The sequence below is a fragment of the Hippopotamus amphibius genome, chromosome 5, assembly GCF_030028045.1.
Source record: "Hippopotamus amphibius kiboko isolate mHipAmp2 chromosome 5, mHipAmp2.hap2, whole genome shotgun sequence".
NCBI classification, from domain to species: Eukaryota; Metazoa; Chordata; class Mammalia; order Artiodactyla; family Hippopotamidae; genus Hippopotamus; species Hippopotamus amphibius.
Window position 1 is genome coordinate 164,564,572 of NC_080190.1, and position 20,191 is coordinate 164,584,762.

Genomic DNA, 20,191 nt, shown 5'->3' on the forward strand with positions numbered 1-20,191 from the left:
GTCTCTGGATATTTTTCACAAGTAAGAGAGAATCATATCTCCATTTCCTGGCATTCAGTGGAACCCCTTGGGAATGTTGACACTCAAATCTGCTTTTGAAAGTCATTTTCTCAGACAGGCTGAGATGTTGCAATTATTTTTTTAAAGCCTATATGAATTTGCCAGAGGAAAATGTACAGAAATGGAGGTACTTGGGGTTTTAAAAAACGCACATCATAACGAGTGAGGTGCATTACATAGGACTCCAGTTAAACTCATTTAATGACTATTTGTGTTTTCTGAAGTATCTACCTTGATATCAAATGCCAAATTGAGATGACTTAAATTACATGCCATTTGCTGAACATTAAGGAGTCATAAGATTCCCTTTATTTGATATGAGTGAGCAGACTTAGACAAAGAACATATAATACATGCTTATGTTTAAATTTTACAAATGGGGAGAGAAAGATATTGGTAATTCCATCATACTCACTTTGACTTTACTGTGAAGTCAACCCTTCATTTAGCTGACCAGAAATGCACGTTTAAGAACATGCAAAGCCTGCTTCTCTGCTGATCCCCACCTGCTCATACCATACACCATTCTCTTACCTAGTATAAACGGTGCATTTTCCCCAAAAGGATTTTTTAAAGGCAAATGGTAAGCGAAAAGTCCCTCGTTAATAGTCAAGTTTAATAATCATGATTTCATGAGCATTTTTTTCTGGCTCTAGTCTCTTCTGTGCTGTAAGACAGGGAAGAAAAGGCTGCTTCTGAAATTCAAATCTGGCAGTATGACCTTGAGCACTAACTCACCTGGATTTGCATAGTTCGCTGCCTTTGCTCCTAGAGCTATCCTAGTGAAATCACCTCCACTCTGACACTTCTGCTTATCTGCCTCACCAAGAGGTACAGAGGGCTAATTAGCCACTAGCTGTAACATTTTAGAATCCCCAAGAGGGAAGCAGCAAGTAATGCAGCAGTCTCTCTGGTTAAATATTGCTGCCTCTCAGTTTTCCAATAACTAAGTGATTTTCATCATTTTATCACTAATGAGCTGAAGAATGAGAACGAGATGAGTTTCAAATGTCAGGTAGCTCATATCATCGTCACCAGCAATTAAAACAGAGTGAAATGCTAATTACAGCAACAGAGCTTAGAATGTATCTCCCTGGTGAGAGAATCTACCAAATATAACCTTATCATTAATATTTTATTTATACACATAATGTCATTTTGTAATGAATTTTTAGATGGGTAAATTGAACCAGCAAGATAAACAATTTGTTTAAGAGGTGGAAAAATTCGGTGTCGTAGAGAGAATCTGGACAAAGGCAGTACTGTCTGTGGCTTGAATCACATAATGAAGCTGATGTAACTTGAAATGGGTGAGGTTCCCCAAGGAAGGAATAACTGTGGCCCTAGTGCTACCTGTAGCTGAACTTCTCGGGGCGGGGAGGGGTGGGGGGCGGAGAGAAAAGGAATCCTTTGAACTGGACTTTGAACCTTCTGAGAGGTCCTCAGTATTTCCAGTGCCACTTAGACCTAGAAAATACACGGGGATCACATCTGCCCTGGACAAGAACCTCTTCGGGTGGGAAGTTCACGACTTTCGTCTAACTGTTCACTGAATGGAAAAAACAGAAACCATTTCTTTGCTGCTAGCAAGGAACCTCCTGGTTGGCCCTATACAGGTTCCATCTCGAATCTACAGTGGAAAGCACATGATAGCTAAATGAACACTGGGCTTTGTCTCTTCATATAGGGTGCCTGCAGAGACCTGCAGCTTGGCTGTTACCCTGTCAAGCCACAGATATAATTTTCTTCCAGAGGGAAAGAGGAGAAGCCGATTCCCAAGCTTGGATTAGAGAAGGCAATCATCAGCTCATTTGTTCCTTTTGAAAATGGCATTTTCAGTGAAGTGAAACAGCTGCCGAGGTGTGTTGACTGTATCCTCATTCTAAGCTTCCTGCCTCTTGAAAATGTTAAGTTAAACATGAGCCGTCCTCTTAATGGGAATCAAGATGAATGTAGAGAAAGAAGATATGCCGGTGTTTATGGCCTTCAGTTGACAAATTTATATCCCACTGGGCAAGATGATGGGCTAGCTGCAAAGAGCCTGTTCCCAGCAATTCAAGCATTTCCCCTCTTGACTGCCCTTTGGCTCTTTCATTAAACGTTAATTCATGTGCTATACGGGGTATTACTCTCTTGAGGAGTGAAACCGGTACCTCTCGCCCTTGAGCCATTACAAATGCTTATGTTTTTAGAAGAATACCCTCTGAAAGGAAATGACTGGCATTGAGCTAGGATTTGAATCCTGCCCTCACCATTGTCAGGCTTATCATCTTTGGGATCTGTCATTCCTTCTCTGAAATAAAAGTGAAGGATGATACCATCTGTTTGCCATAACTAGATGTGATCATGTATGTAAAGGCTCTTGGTTACATGTAAAATATTGTATAGATGTAAAGAACTATTATTGTGCTTTGATTTCTCAGCAGGTGTTTACGTGTAAAAGACTGCCTTGCATACATTTAATGTGTGTGTGGTGTGTGTGTGTGTGTAGAAAGCTTTCACCAACACAACATCAGGGCACTTGCCTATTTTATAATATTGTTTATGCAATGAGTAGTCTTGTTCATTCGATGATTAAGTGCCTAGCACATGCCCAGCATTCTTCTGGATGCTGAGGGTAAAATGATAAACACAGTAGACGTCGTTGCTCTTACATGGTGTTTACATTCTTGTGAGGGTGTGGGGCTGAAGGAAGAAACACAGTAAATATAAACCAATCAGATAATTTCAGATGGTGTATGTGTTCTGGAGAAAATAAGACACGTCATGTATGAAATACTAGGGAGTGGTATTTGAACAGTCTGGAATAGTGAGAATGCGTCAGTCATGAAGACCTGGCAAAAATTGTTCTAGGCAGCAAGCACAAAGCCTAAGAAGTAGGAAAAAGCTTGGGATATTTGAAAGACAGGAAAATAGAGAGTGGATTTGGAGGCTGAGGAGTAGAAGAGAAGGAAATATAATTAGGAAGAGAAGCAGCACCAACTTATAGAGGATCCAGTAGGACATGGGAAGGAGTCAGGATTTTATTCCACTTTCGAAATGAGGTCATTAGCAGGTGTCAAGTATGCCTTGTATATCACCAAACAGGGAAGACTGAACAGGACCGATAAAACAATCACAGATTTTTTTTTTTAAAGTGATTAATTCTCTACTTCATCCACCTACAAGGTCTAGGAAAGACACTTGAACCTCTAGAGGGCGCCAAAGGAAAACATTCTGTGGCCAAAACCACAGAGGTTCTTTCAGCACCTAAAATCAGAGGAGAGCGCTTCCTTCAAAGTCTGGCAAAAGGTGACAACTTAGGAAAAGATAGTTCATCCACATTTCCTACCCAAACAGAAAGTTGAATGAGCTTGGTATGCATGTACCAGGACCTGAAGGGTTGTTTATGATGGCGTGGGAGTAGAAAGACATTTGGGGTTATTTTTAATCTTCTCCATCTGGTAGTATTTGAATAGAGTATAAAACAAATACGGAGCCAAAATTTACTTTCTGGATTCATTTGGCAAGAAAAGTGTTTCTATATTTAGGAGTTTGAAAATAGTCATCATTTGCCACTTAGGAGGTGTTATTCTAAATACTATTCCAAACTTACTTGACGGAGTCTTTTAGTAACGTGTACCAAGAAAGGCTACTGCATGAGAAGCAGTGGGTTATGCTAAATGGAATTTTCTGCAGACGGTCAGATAGCTATGATATATTATGAAAGCGACTCATAGTGAAAAAGAGAAGGGGAAGGAAGGAAGAGAAAGAGACAGAAAAGGTGAGAAGGGGAAAAAGGGAAAAGGAGCAAGAGGGGCAAGGAGAGGTCAACTGATGTCTAGGTACATAGTAAAGAAAATGCAAAACAGCAGGAGAGAACTTGCAAGAAAGGGAGAGATGCAGAGGATACTGGGGTTCAAATCCACATGTAACATGATTCGGAAACACAGTTAAAAGATAACTTTACATAATTCCAAATGGAGACTCTATCATATGTGGGTATTAAAGGTTCACAACGATTTTGAGAAAACATTCATTATTGTTTTTAAGAAGGAATAAGTCAGCTGGTCAGACCTTACGCACAGATGCTCTCATCCCCCCATTTCATGCCTGATGATCATAGCCCTGTACTTTATATGCTCTTTGCTCTGCCCAGGGAGACTTCAAAAAGCACCGTAAAAGCAGCCAACCAGATCGGTAACCTGAGCAAATGGATACAGAGCCATCAGAGAAGAGAGAGAATCCCAAATCACCTAGAAGTCCAGAAGGTCAATGATGGGTAAAGCACTCTGATGGTGTCAGGACTCTAAAAGTCATGAGCAGTTTGCATAGGTGTTGTACCTGTTTATTCTAAGAACCATCTATTTAAACCAGACTGCAAGAGGAGCCTTGGAACTTCCAATACAGCAAAAGTAACCCAGAGGCTGAAGCTAGAGCAGGGGCATACAAAGCATGCCCCTGTCCAAGCACCTCTCATCAGCTTTGTATTTGAAAACTCTTCAGCGGATACGTTTCCCTCATTTTTATGGAGAAGCCCCCCACCCCCCACCCCCAAGCAGTCTCTCATTACCTGCCAGACATCTACCCAGGAAAGTGCTGGGCCATTAATTATCTATTGATTTCAATGAATTTAAACAATAGAGTCACCGTCTACCTCCTCATTAACAGACAATGAGAACTTTGTTCACAAAAACACATCTATATTTAATAGAGAAAGATAGGAAGGAAGGGGGAGAAAAGAGAAAGAAAATTAAAGAGTTAGATTCCACCTAAATATTTCAAACCATCTACATCAAAATGCACCTTTTCAATTACGCAAAACTTGGCTTCTTTGCCAATGACATGGTCCCCCCTCCCCACCAGCCCCAAGTCCTGAGGTTGATTTATTTAAAGCATTGGAGTTGGATCCTGTAACAAGAGAAGATAGCATCTTAGATCCCCTGAGGCAATAAAGAATTCCGAAATAAAACGTGTGTCATAGGCTTGTCTGAAGGATTGCGTGAGATAGCATAAGTATGGTACCCAGCACCAGCAATTAGTATGCATTTGACAAATGTTAATTCTTTTGAGAATTGACGATTTGTGGCACAGAGACACAGAGAAACCCGACTCTGAATCCCAGAGTCCCTTATGACACCCTGCTATAACTCTCATGAGTACAGCTGCAAAGGAATGGGTCACCTTCTAAATCAGAGTGCTTCTCCTCCCCTTCTGTCTCCTGCTCCAGAGACTGACTGGAGCCCCTGGGGGATGTGTGAGGAGCAAAAGAAGACTACTTCTTAGCTGATCTGATGTCAGAGAAGAATTACTCACAGGATCAGAGCAGAAGGGGAGAGTTGGTAGAAACTTTAGAGGTCGTTTAGTTACCGTTCCTCTAAGAAGGGAGAAATACCATCCCAGGGACACCCAGGACCTCCTAAGTGCAAGGCACTGTGTTAGGCTGGGGGAGGGGACTCAAAGGGAGGGAAGTAACCCTGCCTCTTAGAAAAGCCATTTCTAAAGAACCTCAGGGGAGTCAGGGGTAGAGCAAGGCAGGTGGGAGTTACCTGGTTGATGGAAATGACCGCCAGCCTGGGGATGACCACTTGGAGGACCACCTGCAGCAGCGAGGTGCCCAGGCCAGCGAGGATGGCCCAGGTGAGCGGCAGAGGCAGCATGCTGTAGGTGGCGAAGAGTGTGAAGAGCACGTAGCCAATGCCATCTCCCAGGAGCCCATAGCCCAGCCCTGCCGCTAAGATCTGGGTGGTCATGGCCACCCAGGTGACCACGCCGCTGTACTGCAGGTAAGTGTGCGAGGTGGTGTCCTTCCTGACCACCACCAGGGCGCAGATCACCACCTCTATGCCAGTGAAGAAGCCCAGCAGGATGCCCTTGAGTGGGTCCATGGGGACCGAGGCCAGGCTCAGGTGGAGAACCAAGAGGGTGAGTTTGGTCAGCACGTCCAGCACGTTCATCACCACCTCCGATTTGCGCCTCTGGCCCAGGAAATAGCGCTGGTAGAGGCGCTCCAGATCCCGGGACTTGAAGGCGTTGCGCAGGGTGGGGAAGATGACCCCTCGGTAGCTATAGCCCCCACTGAGGAAGAAATCCGAGTTGCTCGGGGCGCAGTCGAGGTGCAGGAAGCCCAGGTCCCCGCCGCCCCCGCTGGCGCTGGCGCTGCCGCTCCCGCTGCGTTCCGGGAAGACTTTGGTGCCGCCCGTGCTGTGCGCTCTCTCCCCGGGGTCCAGCGCGCAGAGGGGCAGCGCCGACTCGCCGGCCAGCTGCGACGCGTGGTGGTTGGGGCCTCCCCCCGCGGGGTCCGAGGCTTTGCTGGAGCTTCCGCTTCTGCCGCCGCCGCCGCCGCCGCCCCGGTGCCCGTGAATGAAGCGCTGCTCGGTGATGTGCCGCACCGCCGTCTGCCACAGCAGCCGCTGCGGCCGGGAGCCGCGCCCGCCGTCGCCGGCCGAGGGCGTCGGGTGGATGGTGTAGAGCTCCTCGCTGCCGCTAAGGCAGCGCACATCGGAGAGCTCCATGGCGCCGGGCCGCGGGGAGGGAGGCGCAGAACCTGCGGGAGGCCGCTGGGGGAGGGGGCTCCTAGGGACCCCAAGGCGGCCTGGTAGGAGCTTGGCGGCGAGCCCTTCTATCCTCAGCCGCCCCGGGCAGGAGGCCCCCGCACGTCAGGTCATAGTGCGCCCCGGGGCAAAGGGCGTCTGGAAGACCGCCGCGGACTCCAGCTTCCTTGCGCGTCGCCCTCCCGCCAGCCCGCACAGCTTGGTGCGTGGCAGCCGGGGCTATTGGTCCGCAGAAGCCGCGGCGCTCTGAGCCACGCAGCCCCCTTCCCGGGCTCAGGCTTCCCGGCTGGTTCCCGGCTCAGCGTCTTGGCGTAGCCTTTGCTCTCCGAGAGGCGCCCAGGCGCCTGGGCTCTGTGCTTCAGCTGCGCGCCGGGCGGGTCCTGGCTGCGGCACTGGGCTCGGGACGCCCACGACTCGGCGGCTGCAGGGGGGCTGGTCGGGGGTGACCGGCGGCGCAGGTGGGTGCGAAGTTAGCAGCTGTGGCTGGAACAGAGCCCTTCGGAGAACTCCATCGCGCCGGGATGGGGAGCCGGGGCGGAGCTGGGGGCAGGGGTAATGAAGGGGGAGGAGTGGGGGACCGTGAGGTGGCGGGTGCCCCGCGGGGAGGATTGGAGAGGTGGTAGCCTCAGCGCTAACAAGTCACCAAACAGTTAATTTGGAAGTGGGGGTGTGCTGAGGCTCCCTCCCGGCTTCGTTTCTGGCTGTCTCCACTTCCTGAGCGAAGACTGACAGCGCAGCTCTGGTTGTGGCCCGACGCATCCCTCGGGGAAGGCGGAGGGCCTCAGGGTCCCAATCGCGGCTATAAGACGAAGTCACCCTTTCCAGTTGTGCTTCCGAGGGGTCTCAGCACACGGGTCTCACCCCCTTCACTTGGCTCGTTGGAATCCATTTGGCCCGGAGCGGGGAGGAGCGGGAGGCGGGGGCAGGAAAAAGTGGGGAGGGCCCCAAAGCCAACAGCTCTGAGAACGAAGAGAAGCCACCGGTGCAGATCCCTGAGGCTAAGAACCGTAGCTTGGTGGGTGCGGCGCGAGGAGGGAGGCCGGAGGCGGCGGGGAAGTCGCCGGAGTCGCTGCCGGATCCAGGAAAGCGCCGCGTGCCACCCTGGCGCTCCGAAGCGCGCTGCGGGCACCGGGCGACAGGGAAGAATTTGGAGACCTGTCAGAGCGGTCGGACACCCGCGGCGACTTAAGCCCGCCCTCACGCCAAGCCACGCCCCCGGAACGGGGCGGGGAGGGAGCGGCGGCGGTGGCGGGGACTTGGCACCCCGATCTGGCCAGGACGCCCCAGGTCTTGAAGGCAGCAGCGCACGCAGCCGCGCGTGGGAGAGGACGATGGGGTTGGGGCGGGCGCCCCCAGCCGGGCCCCGGCGCCGAGGTGCCGCGCTCCAGCTGGCCGCGCTGGCCGGTTCCTCCGCGGTTCTTTTTTAGGCACTGGCTCCAGTCCTCTGCAGGTGCGGAGCCAGGACTCGTAGGCCGCTTTGCCCACGGACTCCGAGAGTCCAGCGCGAAGGAATAGGGGGTCTCCTCTACGCTCTCCCCACCGGGGCGTCTTTTGGCAAAGGCAACTTTCGGGCTAAAAGCAAAATACCCCCAAGAAGCCACAATTGCAGAGGAAGGCAGCTTCCTGAGGGAATCTCTTTACTACACCAATCCGGAGGGATGAAGGGCTCGAGACATTGGAACGCGAGGACCCTCGGAGGGCCAGGTTTCTCCCCGCTTACTGTAGGGATCGAGGGCCAGGGCGTGGGGAAGGCATTTCCAGCCGCCCTCTCCAGCCCGGTTTCCCGCCCGCCGAGTTCCTGCGAGCAGTTGCGGACACAGCGCCTGGCGGCGCTCGGGGCAGATTCAGGCGCAACACGGTGGGCGCGTGGTGTCTGCGCCCGCGCCGGACGGAGCAAGGGCTCCCGGCTCCAGGTTCCCCTGGCGAGTGCGGCCGCCGCAGTCCCGAGCTCGGCTGCAGGTACCGGAGCCACGCTGGCCTCCACCTCCGCCACCGGGACTGCGGCTGCAGCCGGTGAAGCCCGGGCCCTGTGCAAGTCAGCTGATGGCCAATGACGTCAGGCCCTGGGCGCTTTCACGGCTCCCCGTGGCGTCCCCTGAAAGCCCCAAAGACCGCCTCGCCAACCCCTCAGGCCCTCTCGAGCGGACGATTCCCCTGCTTTCCCTAGGAGAAACTCCCCTCCTTTTGCCTGCCCTGGGCAAGAATAGCTTTCCCCATCTCCCTCCCCAACCGCATACACCATCTCCAGGGTTATTTGTGTCCGCCGTGTCCCAGAAACACGAGATTTCAATAGTTCCTTTTTAAGTCTTTCTTTTCCACACACATGGGTTTCTGTTTAAACCCAGAACTAGTCAACTGCCTTGCAGGTAGACTTCCCCCCAGAAGTAGGAAGAAGACTCTTAACATTTTCCCTGATCTCCCTTAACAGTAGATTTCTGGGATGTCATACACACCCTGGAAAAGACTCCTTTAATCCTAGCCCTTTACAGTTGTAGTCTACAACTACACCCTTCAAGAAAGGGAACAAAATTAGATGCTCAACATTAAATTGAAAGAAGGTCGATTCTGTTTTTAACACAGTTTGTAGATGAATTAATTTAACTGTAAAACTATCCCAGAATAGCTGGCCTAGTCCATGGGTCTGGAACTCAAGGGCAAAGCACTGCCCCCCAAACTCGGTTTTGTAGCTATCTAAACCTTAATGAAATAATCCCAGGCATTAAATCCCTGAGAAAGAAACGCTACTTGCTTCTACCTTCCTAAATTCTTTGGATTCTGCCTGGCCAGCTCTGCTGAAATTCTGGGGCGGGTAATAACATCTTGACTTGAGGCAGGGAGCCAAAATAGGACAGAGGGCTGGGCAGGGGAGGGAGGTGGGTTCCTTCAGACTCTTTGCCAGTGTGTGTGGGGAGCTGTGTCCTGCTCCGCAGGCAGAGCCCCAAGTCATCTGTGCTAATGATCATATTAGTAAACCTGGCAGTGGAAGACACCTCTTTATTTTCTCAATTCTTTCTCCTTGGGAGCCTGAGAACTCAGCCTGAATAAATTGAGGGGTTGAATGCAGATGGAACTTTCCTATGAAAATCTTCCTCCTGGACATATCCCAGGATGATTTATTTAGCAGCAAAAGGACGCTTGCCAAGGAGGGGGAGATTGGACCCAATCAGATAAAATGACTCAGGCTAATGAATGAGCATAGCAGGCTACAGGAAGAAACTCAAAGAATTTCATGAACTCAGAGGTTGAAACTGACATAGGGAGAAAACATTGCATCTGGTCAACTGACTCCTCTAAAAGTTCCTTTACTATAGGGGTGTTAGGGCATGTTATTAGAAAATAAGAGCATGGATGACACAATTAGATTCGAATGTTATTCTTCTTATTGGGATGACACAGTGCCTCAGACCCCCCAAAATTTTGTTTTTGAATGACAACATTGGCTCAGCACACATATTGAGAGGGTTTTGGGAATGTGCAAACCACCAAATGATTGTCACTTAAAACAAGAGAAGGCAACACACTGCTTTGAGGCTATGATGGACCTCTTATGATGTTTTCATTGAATTCCTTGCATATTTATTATGGCTGGGTCCCCACTATGTTCCAGAGACAGTATTTTGCCAACTCAATGTCTTTTTGCAGACAGTTCCCTCCTCTTGGAATTTCCCTCTATTCCTCCCATATCCCTCCCTCAAAACACTAAGCACCTCATTCTTCAAAGCCTGAGCAATGTTGTCTCTGCATGAAGGCTTTCCTGATATTCCCAGCGAGAATTAATGGTTTCCTTTTCTGTTGTTCAAAAGTCTGTTCTGGGTCCTTCAATATGGCTCTTACTACAGGAACTGGCTCTCCCCCATTTGCTTACCTATTTGTCTCTCACCTCTTGCCATGAAGTGGTGAGCTCATTGAAGGGGAAAACTGATTTTCCTTGGGTTCATATACCCCAGTTTCTAGCAATTATAGTGTACATAGAGATAAGATTGGCAATAATTGTTGGCACACTTTTCACTTTACAACCATCTTTACAATCATTTCATGTAATCATCCCATCAATTCTCTGAGTTAGATCCTTCTCTGTTTTTTATTATTCCCATTTTACTGACTAGGACACTGAGGCTCCATGTGGCTAAGGAACTTGCCCAGGATCTCACTGATAGCAAAATTCCAGCAATTAAATTTAGATTGTATAAATCTAGCCTCCATGTGCTCAATAAAAATGCTGCCACAAGCAGTCAACACATTTGACCAAATTTAAATAGGACTAAAAAAAAATAAAAAAAAAATAAATAGGACTGATAGACAAGAAAATATCAACTACATTCTGACTTTCCAAATGCAAATTAAATAAGAGACTTCTGAAATGTTTGGGCTTTGAGAAGTCTGGTAGGATGACTCCGGATGGATGAGGTAGCAGAACTGATTCTTGTTTGGATAGAGGGTCTGTTAGGTTTTGCTCAGTTCAAGCCATAGACACTGTTTCTCGTTTGTGAAAAAAGCAGATTTTTCACTTATTGGATTTAACCCAAATAATTAATTGTTGCACTGTACTTCATTTGGCTGAGAGTGGTAGTGGCAAAATATCCTTTTGGCCCATTGGATAATAACATGTTTGTTTTATGATGTTGCTGTATACCACTGGCCACTTTTATAGTAAATATATTTAAGAAAAGAAAATTTGTTTCTCTCAAATGCCTCTTTGACTTTCTAAACTAACTATATTAATATATGAATTTAAATTTTGTAAGAGCCGTGCCCTTTGCAAAATACCCATAGAAACCCTAACGCTCACTGAAGACATATAAAATATTCACACGTAAAAGAAAAGATGGACTCAGTTCAGGAAGGGGACCTGAAACCAGAGAGATCCTGTTTCCAAAGGGAAGGAGGGTGTTTATGACAAGGCAGCTTCCAAAGCTGGAAGTTCTTAAAGGAAAAGTACATGACATTTTCTAAGAGGATAGATCTTAAGCGTTCTGTGTCTGTCTGTCTGTCTGCCTCTCTCTCTCTCTCTCTCTCTCTCTCTCACACACACACACACACACACACCCTGAAGGGGAAAAAAAAAGAAAATGGTAACTATATGAGGTGATGCATATGTTAATTATTTGATTGTGATTAACTCATATTGTATATCCAAACATCAAGTTGTACATCTTAAATATATACAATTTTTATTTTCAATTATACCTCAACAAAGCTGCAGGATGGGGGTGGGAGGGTGCGGCTTTGAAAAGGATATGCCTGTCTTGCCTGGAAGCAGTGATCTTACCAAATATCAAAGGCATTGACTGCTTTGAAGGAACTCCAGGAAAAGTCAGTGTCTAAAGTAAATAAGGCTTATCCTTGGAAATGGTCTATGAATGAAAAACTTTGCACTCACATTTCACCTGGAATGCAGCACAATATACAGTAGAAAAAATGAAATGTCTACTTTACTCCTATCTTGTGTTTTCTTTGCATTCTAAAATGTAAGAGAGGGAAAATGTTGTATACATTTTGGATCTTCACAGGGACTAGTTTAAATTAGATTCTGGTGCCTGAAAGAAGAAAGTCTCATCAACAGGAAAGCAATTCTGAGACAACAAATTTATATGCGGAATTCATCAGTTAGGCAAGTCAGAGGAAGAAATCTTCAAGGGAGACAGACAAACATTGTTTCCTTCTTAAAAGATGATTCCCTTGCCTCTGGTTTAACTAAAGTATGAGCTTACTGTGACATTACTCAGGAAGACTTCCTTTACTGAAATGATAATAAGAAGACACACACACACACACACACACACACACGCACATACACGGTCCATTGGAGAAACTATTAAGAAGCTACCTAAAGGAAGTAGTAATAAAAGAAAAAGTAAGAAGGTTTCCAGAGAATTCACCCACATCCCCAGACCTTCTTTTGGCCATGGTTTAATACCTGCTTTTTAATTTACACACTTACGAAGTCTTGGGGCAAAACGATCAAATTCAGAGGGAAACAAAGCCAGTCATTTTCACCTATTCACCCCATTTCTCTCTCTCTTTTAAAAATGTACCTGATTCTTATTTTAATACCACAAACTTCTTATTTTTTAAAATACTCTATGACTGTTACCCTCCTGGAGAGCTTTGGGATCTATGTAGAATATTTAGGCTAAAAGTTTATAGATAACATTATAAGTAAATTTATATGCATTTATGTAGTTATGTATATGGACCTCAGTCCATTGATTAAGTGTGAAAGAAACATATCTCGTCACCTTTCAAAATCAGTGTATTTCTGTTTTCACCCAGTATGTGAGACATTTAACTTGCATCCTTCTTAAGGCTTTCATCTGTACTCTCCTAATCCCAGAAGATGCCGCAGTTCCAGGCTCTTATGTAGTGGTGCCCAGCTGTGTGTAGGGGGGTGGGAGGGGAGGAGGGTATGCATCCGTGAACATGCCTGCCCTCTGGTCTTTGACTCTCTATTCATAAAGGTCACCATGGAGGGAGTCAGTCCTTGGTCCTAATCACATGGTCCCTGTGGGACCAGCAGCATCCGCATTGCTTCCTTTGAACACAGACAGGAGAGCCTTCACAGGTCTGTTTATGGGCCCATGTGCTTGACATAGCACATTGCCCCTCCTTTCTAGGGTGCTGGATCCTCTCTGGGGCACCACTGGGAAGCCATTATTTAGCATGCAATAGCTCTCTCTCTCTCTTTGTGTTGCTTTCTGTCTCTCTGTCTGTCTCTTCCTTTCTCTCCTTCTGCCTCAGCGTGGGAGTATCTCCTTTAGTCCGGTGGGAGTCCATGCTTTATGTTTTTTACAAGGCCATCTGATTTTTCCTGTTTTCTTTGGGAATTATTTTTCTATAAAAACAAAAGATGGAAAGATGGAAAGACTACTTTTGCTTTCTGTTCATCCTTTCTGGAAGTGATTTGCAGAAGGCTTGCATGAAGGAAAGAAATAAAGGAAGTACACAAAAGCAAATCTCATAGATTCACATCTCAGAATATGACCCACATACACCTAATGCATGAGACTCACCCCTACTCCTGAGCAGTGATTTTTCTGCACTGTGAGTTCCAGCCAAATCGTGGGTTGTGAAATCAACTTGGTGGGTCACGATTAGCATTTAAAGGATAAATTAATGAAAGAGTAAAACAGAACCATAAGGATAATTATATCTTGCTACTCTATACAAAGGCTTTCTTTTACATCCAAATTCTTCTTCTCTGAAGTTAAAAATGGAAGAAAAATTTATGAAATTTTAGAAAAATACCTTATCAATAATACATTATCTGAAATTCACAAAACAAAGTTAGTTTCATATGGCATTTCTCACTATCCATCTTGATATTTAAACTCTCATATAATTAGGAATCAAGTCGCTTTGAATAGCATGAGCTACACAAAACTCATTGTGGATTTCATAATGTGAACTGAAGTAAAAAAAAAGTTTGAAAGTGATTGGTCTAGTCCTCAGCTCCTTACTGGAATTATTAAATATTATGTTTACCTAAAGTCATGGTTGAGTGAAATGAGTTGCTTTTATAGTCAGGAAGACTCATTCTTGAGTTGTGACTTCACGAGGTGCTAGCTCTGTGATCTTGCTCAAGTTACCTAATATTTTTGAATTTTCATAGTACACGGGGTGGGCAATAACAACTGTGCCAGGTTTTGTGAAGGCTGAAGATAATTCACGTAAAGCACCTGATATGGTGCAACACATACTGCACATGCTCAGTGTAGAGGAGCTCACCCTACCCATCAACTCCATAAATGAGACCTGCTCACTGCTGACAACGTAGATCACAACTTTCTTCTATGTCTTCTATTTCTCCACTTCCATTGCTGCTTTCTTATTTCTGGCTACCATTCTTTCTCACCTAGATGATTTCAATAGAATGAACACCTCTCTCTCGTTGTAGTCTGCCTCCTTTTTCCAACTGCTGTGATCATCCTAAATTTAAAAATATGATCATGTCACTCTTTTTTATTGTGAAAAAAAAAAAAACCCACATAAAATGTACCCTTCCAGCAATTTCCTAGTTTACAATATTTTCAACCCTATGCACATCCTCTTGTGATGTAGCTCCCATCCTACGTGACTTCAACTTTATATCTCCCAAAGATCAGCAATTCCCCACCTCCCCTTCCCCCAAGTCAAGCATGTCACTCTTTTCCTTAGAACATTGCAATGACTCTGTTTTGCCCTCATATGCCTTAAACTGGAAGACAGACCTCTCGAGGAGTGGCTATTGCTTCTCTCTCCGGTCCCCTCTTATGCTGCCTGTGTTGCCCTCAGTCAGTCAGCTCTCCAGATGTATCTTGCTCTCTCTTCTCCCTGAACCTATGGATTTGCCATTCCCTTTGCCTGGAGCCCTCTTTCTACTCATCCTTCTGCTCTTAGCATGGATGTCATTTTCTTCAAGAAGCTTTTCCTGGCCTCCTAGGTCTAGGTTAGATGCCTCTACCAATTAGAAATGCTTTTGGCTACAAATAATGGCAAAACCCAAATCAGGATGGCTTAAGGAAATAAGAATTTGTTTTTCTTATGCAGCAGGAATTGTGAATGTAGAGATTTGCTGGTTTGGTTTAGGAACTTAATTATATCAGGGGCTTTGTGCTGACACTCTAGCACAAAGAGTGCCTTTTCCTCATAGTCACGAGATGGTTATAACATCGCTAAGCATTCATTCTCTCTGCCACACAGAAAGCTAGAAGCAGAAGTAGGAGCATTGCTCAGTGTGTCTCCTCAGTACCTTCTTTTTATCAGAGATGAAAAAAGCCTTTCTGGAATCTGATAGAAGACTTCCACGTATGTCTCATTGGCCAGAACTGTATCGCTTGCTTAACTTTAAGCCAGGACCTGGGGTCCCTCAGAGATCCAGGGGTCTGAAACAAAGAAGCATGTGGGGGATGGATCTTGGATAGGTAACAAAGACGGTATAATAGCCCCTTTCAGCCCTTTCCCTAGCAAACTGTACATCTCCATCTCATCCTCATCCATTCACCTCCTCTTTGCCCATTTGTGGTGGCCAGATTCCAAGATAACCCCCAATAATCCCCCACCTCCTGGTGTTAGTGCCCTTGCACAACCCCCTCCAATACTGTGTTAGAATTTGTGTGACTGACAGAGTGCAGCAGAAAGGGTGATGTTTCTTTTCTAAGGCTAGATCATTCTGGCTTGCCCTCTCTTGCCTTGTCTGTCCTTGGGGAAGCCAGGCGCCATGTTGCAAGGACACTCAGGCAGCCTGATAGAGAAGACCATGTCGGGAGAAGCTAAGGCCTCCTATCAACAGTGATGGAGGAACTGCTGCCTCTTCCAGCAGCCATTTGATGGAACCACCTTGGAAGTGAACGTTCCTTGCCCAGTCAAGACTTCAGATGATGTAGCTCCAGTTGAGAGACCTCAGGCCAGAATAACCCAGTTAAGTTGCTCCTGAATTTTTGACCCACATAAACTGCGAGATAATAAATATTTATTGTTTTAAGTCCCTAAGTTATGGGGTTATTTGTTATGCAGTAATAGATAATTGATACACTATCTGATGGCCTCAGAACTATATATTTCTTAAAACTAAAACCAAAACAAAGCCATAAGGAGCTTCCCTGGTGGTGGAGTGGTTAAGAATCTGCCTGCCAGTGTAGGGGATATGAATTCGATCCATGTTCCAGGAAGATCCCATATGCCGAGGAGCAATTAAGCCTGTGTGCCACAACTATTGAACCTACACTCTAGAGCCCATGAGCCCCAACTACTGAAGCCCATGCGCCTGGAGCCCGTGCTATACAACAAGAGAAGCCACTACAATGAGAAGACTGCACACTCCAACAAAGAGTAGCCCCCACTCACCACAACTAGAGAAAGCCCGCACACAGCAATGGACTCAACGCAGCCAAAAATAAAAATAAATAAATAAATAAATAAATTTTCAAAAAAAAAAAAAAAGAAGCCATAGAACAAAGAATACAATTGTCAGTTGTAAACTAATCAGAATGACAGATAAGCAATTCTTTATATTTAATTCATAAGATACAGGAAGGAGAAGTCTTATGTGGTTCCAGTGATAATGTTTATTTTAATAAAGTTTAGAGCACCTACTATATATCAGGCTTAGTTAATGAACGACTTGGGGTAGGGAGCATCATATAAATAAAATAACAACACTTAGTCTAAACTTGTTCACTAGGTTCCTGTTGTACATGGAATATTTTGTACTTCTTGCAGTTCCTTCCTTCCTTGCTTCCTTCCTTCCTTCCTTATAGACAAGTGGGTATAAACTCTGGAGGTACCGCAAGAAGACATTTGCACTAGGCTTTGAACTACAAATAGGTGCTGAAGCTCAATTTCTCGCTGAGAATGAAAGGCAAAGAGGACAAGCCACTCTTCGCCAGTGCTTGGTGTTTCCTGTGTTGAAAGTGTTTTCCGGATCGTTGCTTTCCTTTCTTATTCTGGTCTCACTCAGAATTCACTTCCTCAGAGGAGTGATCCTTGACCATTCCACGTAAGCTACTTGCTCCCAGAATTTTGCAACCCAAAGTATCTGTTTACTTCCCATGTAGGACATCTTACCATCTGCAATGATTGTATTTCATTGTGTGTGTACTTGTTTTCTGCTTTCTCTGACTTAGAATGTAAGCTCTTGAAGTCAAGGACCATCCTGCTTTATTCTTCACTCTGCCCCCAGTACATGGCTTGTAGCAGAAGCTTAGCAAACAGCTTTTGAACAAATGAGTGGAAATGACCCAGTTTTGGTACCTTACTGGCTAGTGATTCTGACATAGGCAATAGAAGCAGAGTTAGCCAGGTTAGGAGAAAATCTATGTTTCTCATGAACTGGAGCAGAACAAACCTCAACATTAGGAAAGGAGAGCCTATTGCACTAAGAATGTTTCACTGGGTTCTAACTGGGGCACCTTCTTCTCATTTCCCAAGGAAAATGAGACCAGATACTTAGAGCAGCTACTATATATCAGGATTACTGCTATTTTCTAAGAACCTCAGGAAGGTGCTTTGAATGCATTTGCATGCACTCAGAATAACTCTCCCACTCAGATCTGGATTGTGGAAGAGTTGGGACTCTCATTTCTTTCCAAAGGCCAGAAGGATATTGATTAGTTATATTTTTTAGCTTCAAGTAATGAGTAGTCTGCTAGGGCTACCATAACAAAATACCATAGACTGGGAGGCTTAAACAACAGATGTTTACTCCTCACAGTAGATCAAGGTACCTGCTGATTGGGTTCCTGTTGAAGAGGCACTTCCTGGTGTGCAGAAGGCTGCCTTATTGCTGTGTGTGCTTTCTCTATTCTTTTCCTTATAAAGGCACTGATTCCATCATGAAGGCCTCACCCTCATGACTCCATCTCACCTTAATTACCTCCCAAAGGCCTCACCTCCAAATGTAAACACATTGGGGGTTGGGGGTTCAACATATGAATTTAAGGGGGGCACAATTTTGTCCATAACAGTATATAAATAATTAGCTTAAGTAGATGCTGGCTTATTTTTCTCAGGGTAGGTGGTTGCAAGCATTGAGTCAGAACATTTTTCTCAAAGATGTTTGGGTGGAAATTATCCTGACCCTTATAGTCATAAGATGGCTACTATAGGTTCAGTCATCACATCTGCATTTAAGCCAGGAAGAAGAGGATGAGGGCAGAGCTATGCCTGTCAGTCTATTTCATCTATCTTTTTTTTTTTTTTTGGTAAGAAAATCAAGAGCTTTTCCTCAAACCATCACTTTTTAGCAGACTCTGCTTAGATATCATTGTCCAGAACTAGACAACATGACCACGTGAAGTGCAAGGGAGGCTGGGGAAGTAAGAAACGGGATTGATGTGACTTGTTCACCCCTCCAGTCTCCACCACTGTGAGAAGAGAATACCACTTGGGATTCCGATTCAGGCAGAGAAGAGATTGCTTCCCAGGTAGCTGTAGTAGGTCTCAAAAATAAATAAATAAATAAATAAATAAATAAATAAATAACCCAAACAAACTAACAAAAACCATTTAGATTTGCTTGTAGTTCAGTCAAGATCATATATGTCACTGAGAACTCATTTAATGTGCTTGAATATTTGAAACTTTCCAGGTATCCAGTTAGTCATTTCTGTGTCTCTGTGACATCCATGAATAAATACAAGGTACAAAACAGGAGGCATCAAATAGGAGAGGCTGCTCCCTTCCTCTTCTCCTGACTCCTTAACCTCGTCTCACTGTGCATTCCTTAACAGTCAAGATAGTGAGAGAAAGATAGTCTTATTGCAAGAATACACAACAAACACCTTTATCTGCTTTGCCACTTCAAGTGTTATTCTTGTGTTTTAGTCTTTTACAAATTTGCTACCCTTGCCAGACATCCAGAGAAGTCTCAGATCTACTGTGCCTGTGATGACTTCAGGTGGTAAAAGGAGAGGAGGAGCAAAAAGAAGATGCCTGGGAAAGGAGAAGAAAGGAGGGAGAAAGGAAGGGAAGGAGGAAGGAAGAAAGGAAGGGAAAGAGGGAGGAGACAGGGAAGGAAGGTGGTGGAAAAGATTTTGAAAAGAACAAGATGTAAAAGGGAAGAGGACGGAAGAATAGAAGGAAGATTGAGAAAGGCAAGAGGGAGAGAAGAAAGGAGGGTAACCTGCACCTATTTGGTGTGAACCCAGAACTTCCACATACTTTACTGTATTAAACCCACACAAGAACCCTGAGAGGTAGACACCATGCCCCCCACAGCACAGATGAGGAAGCTGAGGCCTCATCAAATCTACATAGCGATTCATCTAGATGATTCAGGAATGGGATTGAGTATCAGCAGAAGCTTTAAAGTTTTTGTGCTTGCAACTAAATCACAGGAGAAAAGACATAGGGAGGTGATAGAAAATGAGTGAGGATTCAAAAAGACACATGCACCCCAATGTTCATTGCAGCACTATTTACAATAGCCAGGACATGGAAGCAACCTAGATGTCCATCAACAGAGGAATGGATGAAGAAGATGTGGTATATACTTGTATATACAATGGAATATTACTCAGTCATAAAAAGGAACAAAATAGTGCCATTTGCAGAGACGTGGATAGACCTAGAGACTGTCATACAGAGTGAAGTAAGTCAGAAAGAGAAAAACAAATATTGTATATTGATGCATATATGTGAAATCTGAAAAAATTATAAATGATCTTATTTAGAAAGCAGAAAGAGAGACACAGACATAGAGAATTAACGTATGGATACCAAGGGGGAAGGGGTGGTGGTGGGATGAATTGGGAGATGAGGATTGACATATATACACTAATATGTATAAAATAGATAACTAATGAGAACCTGCTGTATAGCATAGGGAACTCTACTCAATGCTCTGTGGTGATCTAAATGGGAAGGAAATACAAAAAATAGGGGATATATGTATACATATAGCTGATTCACTTGGCTGTGCAGCAGAAACTAACACAACACTGTAAAGCAACTATCCTCCAATAAAAATTAAAAAAAGAAAAGAAAGTGAGTGAGGACCGGGAGGAGCTCGGTAAGGAAAGGAAGGAACAGGGAGGGGTGAGACAAAGTAGCCCCAGTTATAATCAAAGAGGACATGTGGTGCCCTTTTGTCTTCATTGAAGCTGTGGTTACTCTTTAACGAC

At 45.2% G+C, this 20,191-nt stretch overlaps 1 protein-coding gene across 1 annotated transcript in view; it reads right to left on the reverse strand.

The window, feature by feature from the left end:
* ADCY8 (adenylate cyclase 8) overlaps positions 1–6,554 on the reverse strand; it is a 216,489-nt gene extending 209,935 nt beyond the window's left edge. The window contains exon 1 of the mRNA XM_057735462.1: positions 5,589–6,554. Coding sequence (XP_057591445.1) covers positions 5,589–6,554 — 966 coding nt within the window. The remainder of the gene's footprint in view (positions 1–5,588) is intronic.
* Positions 6,555–20,191: the final 13,637 nt, after the last annotated feature.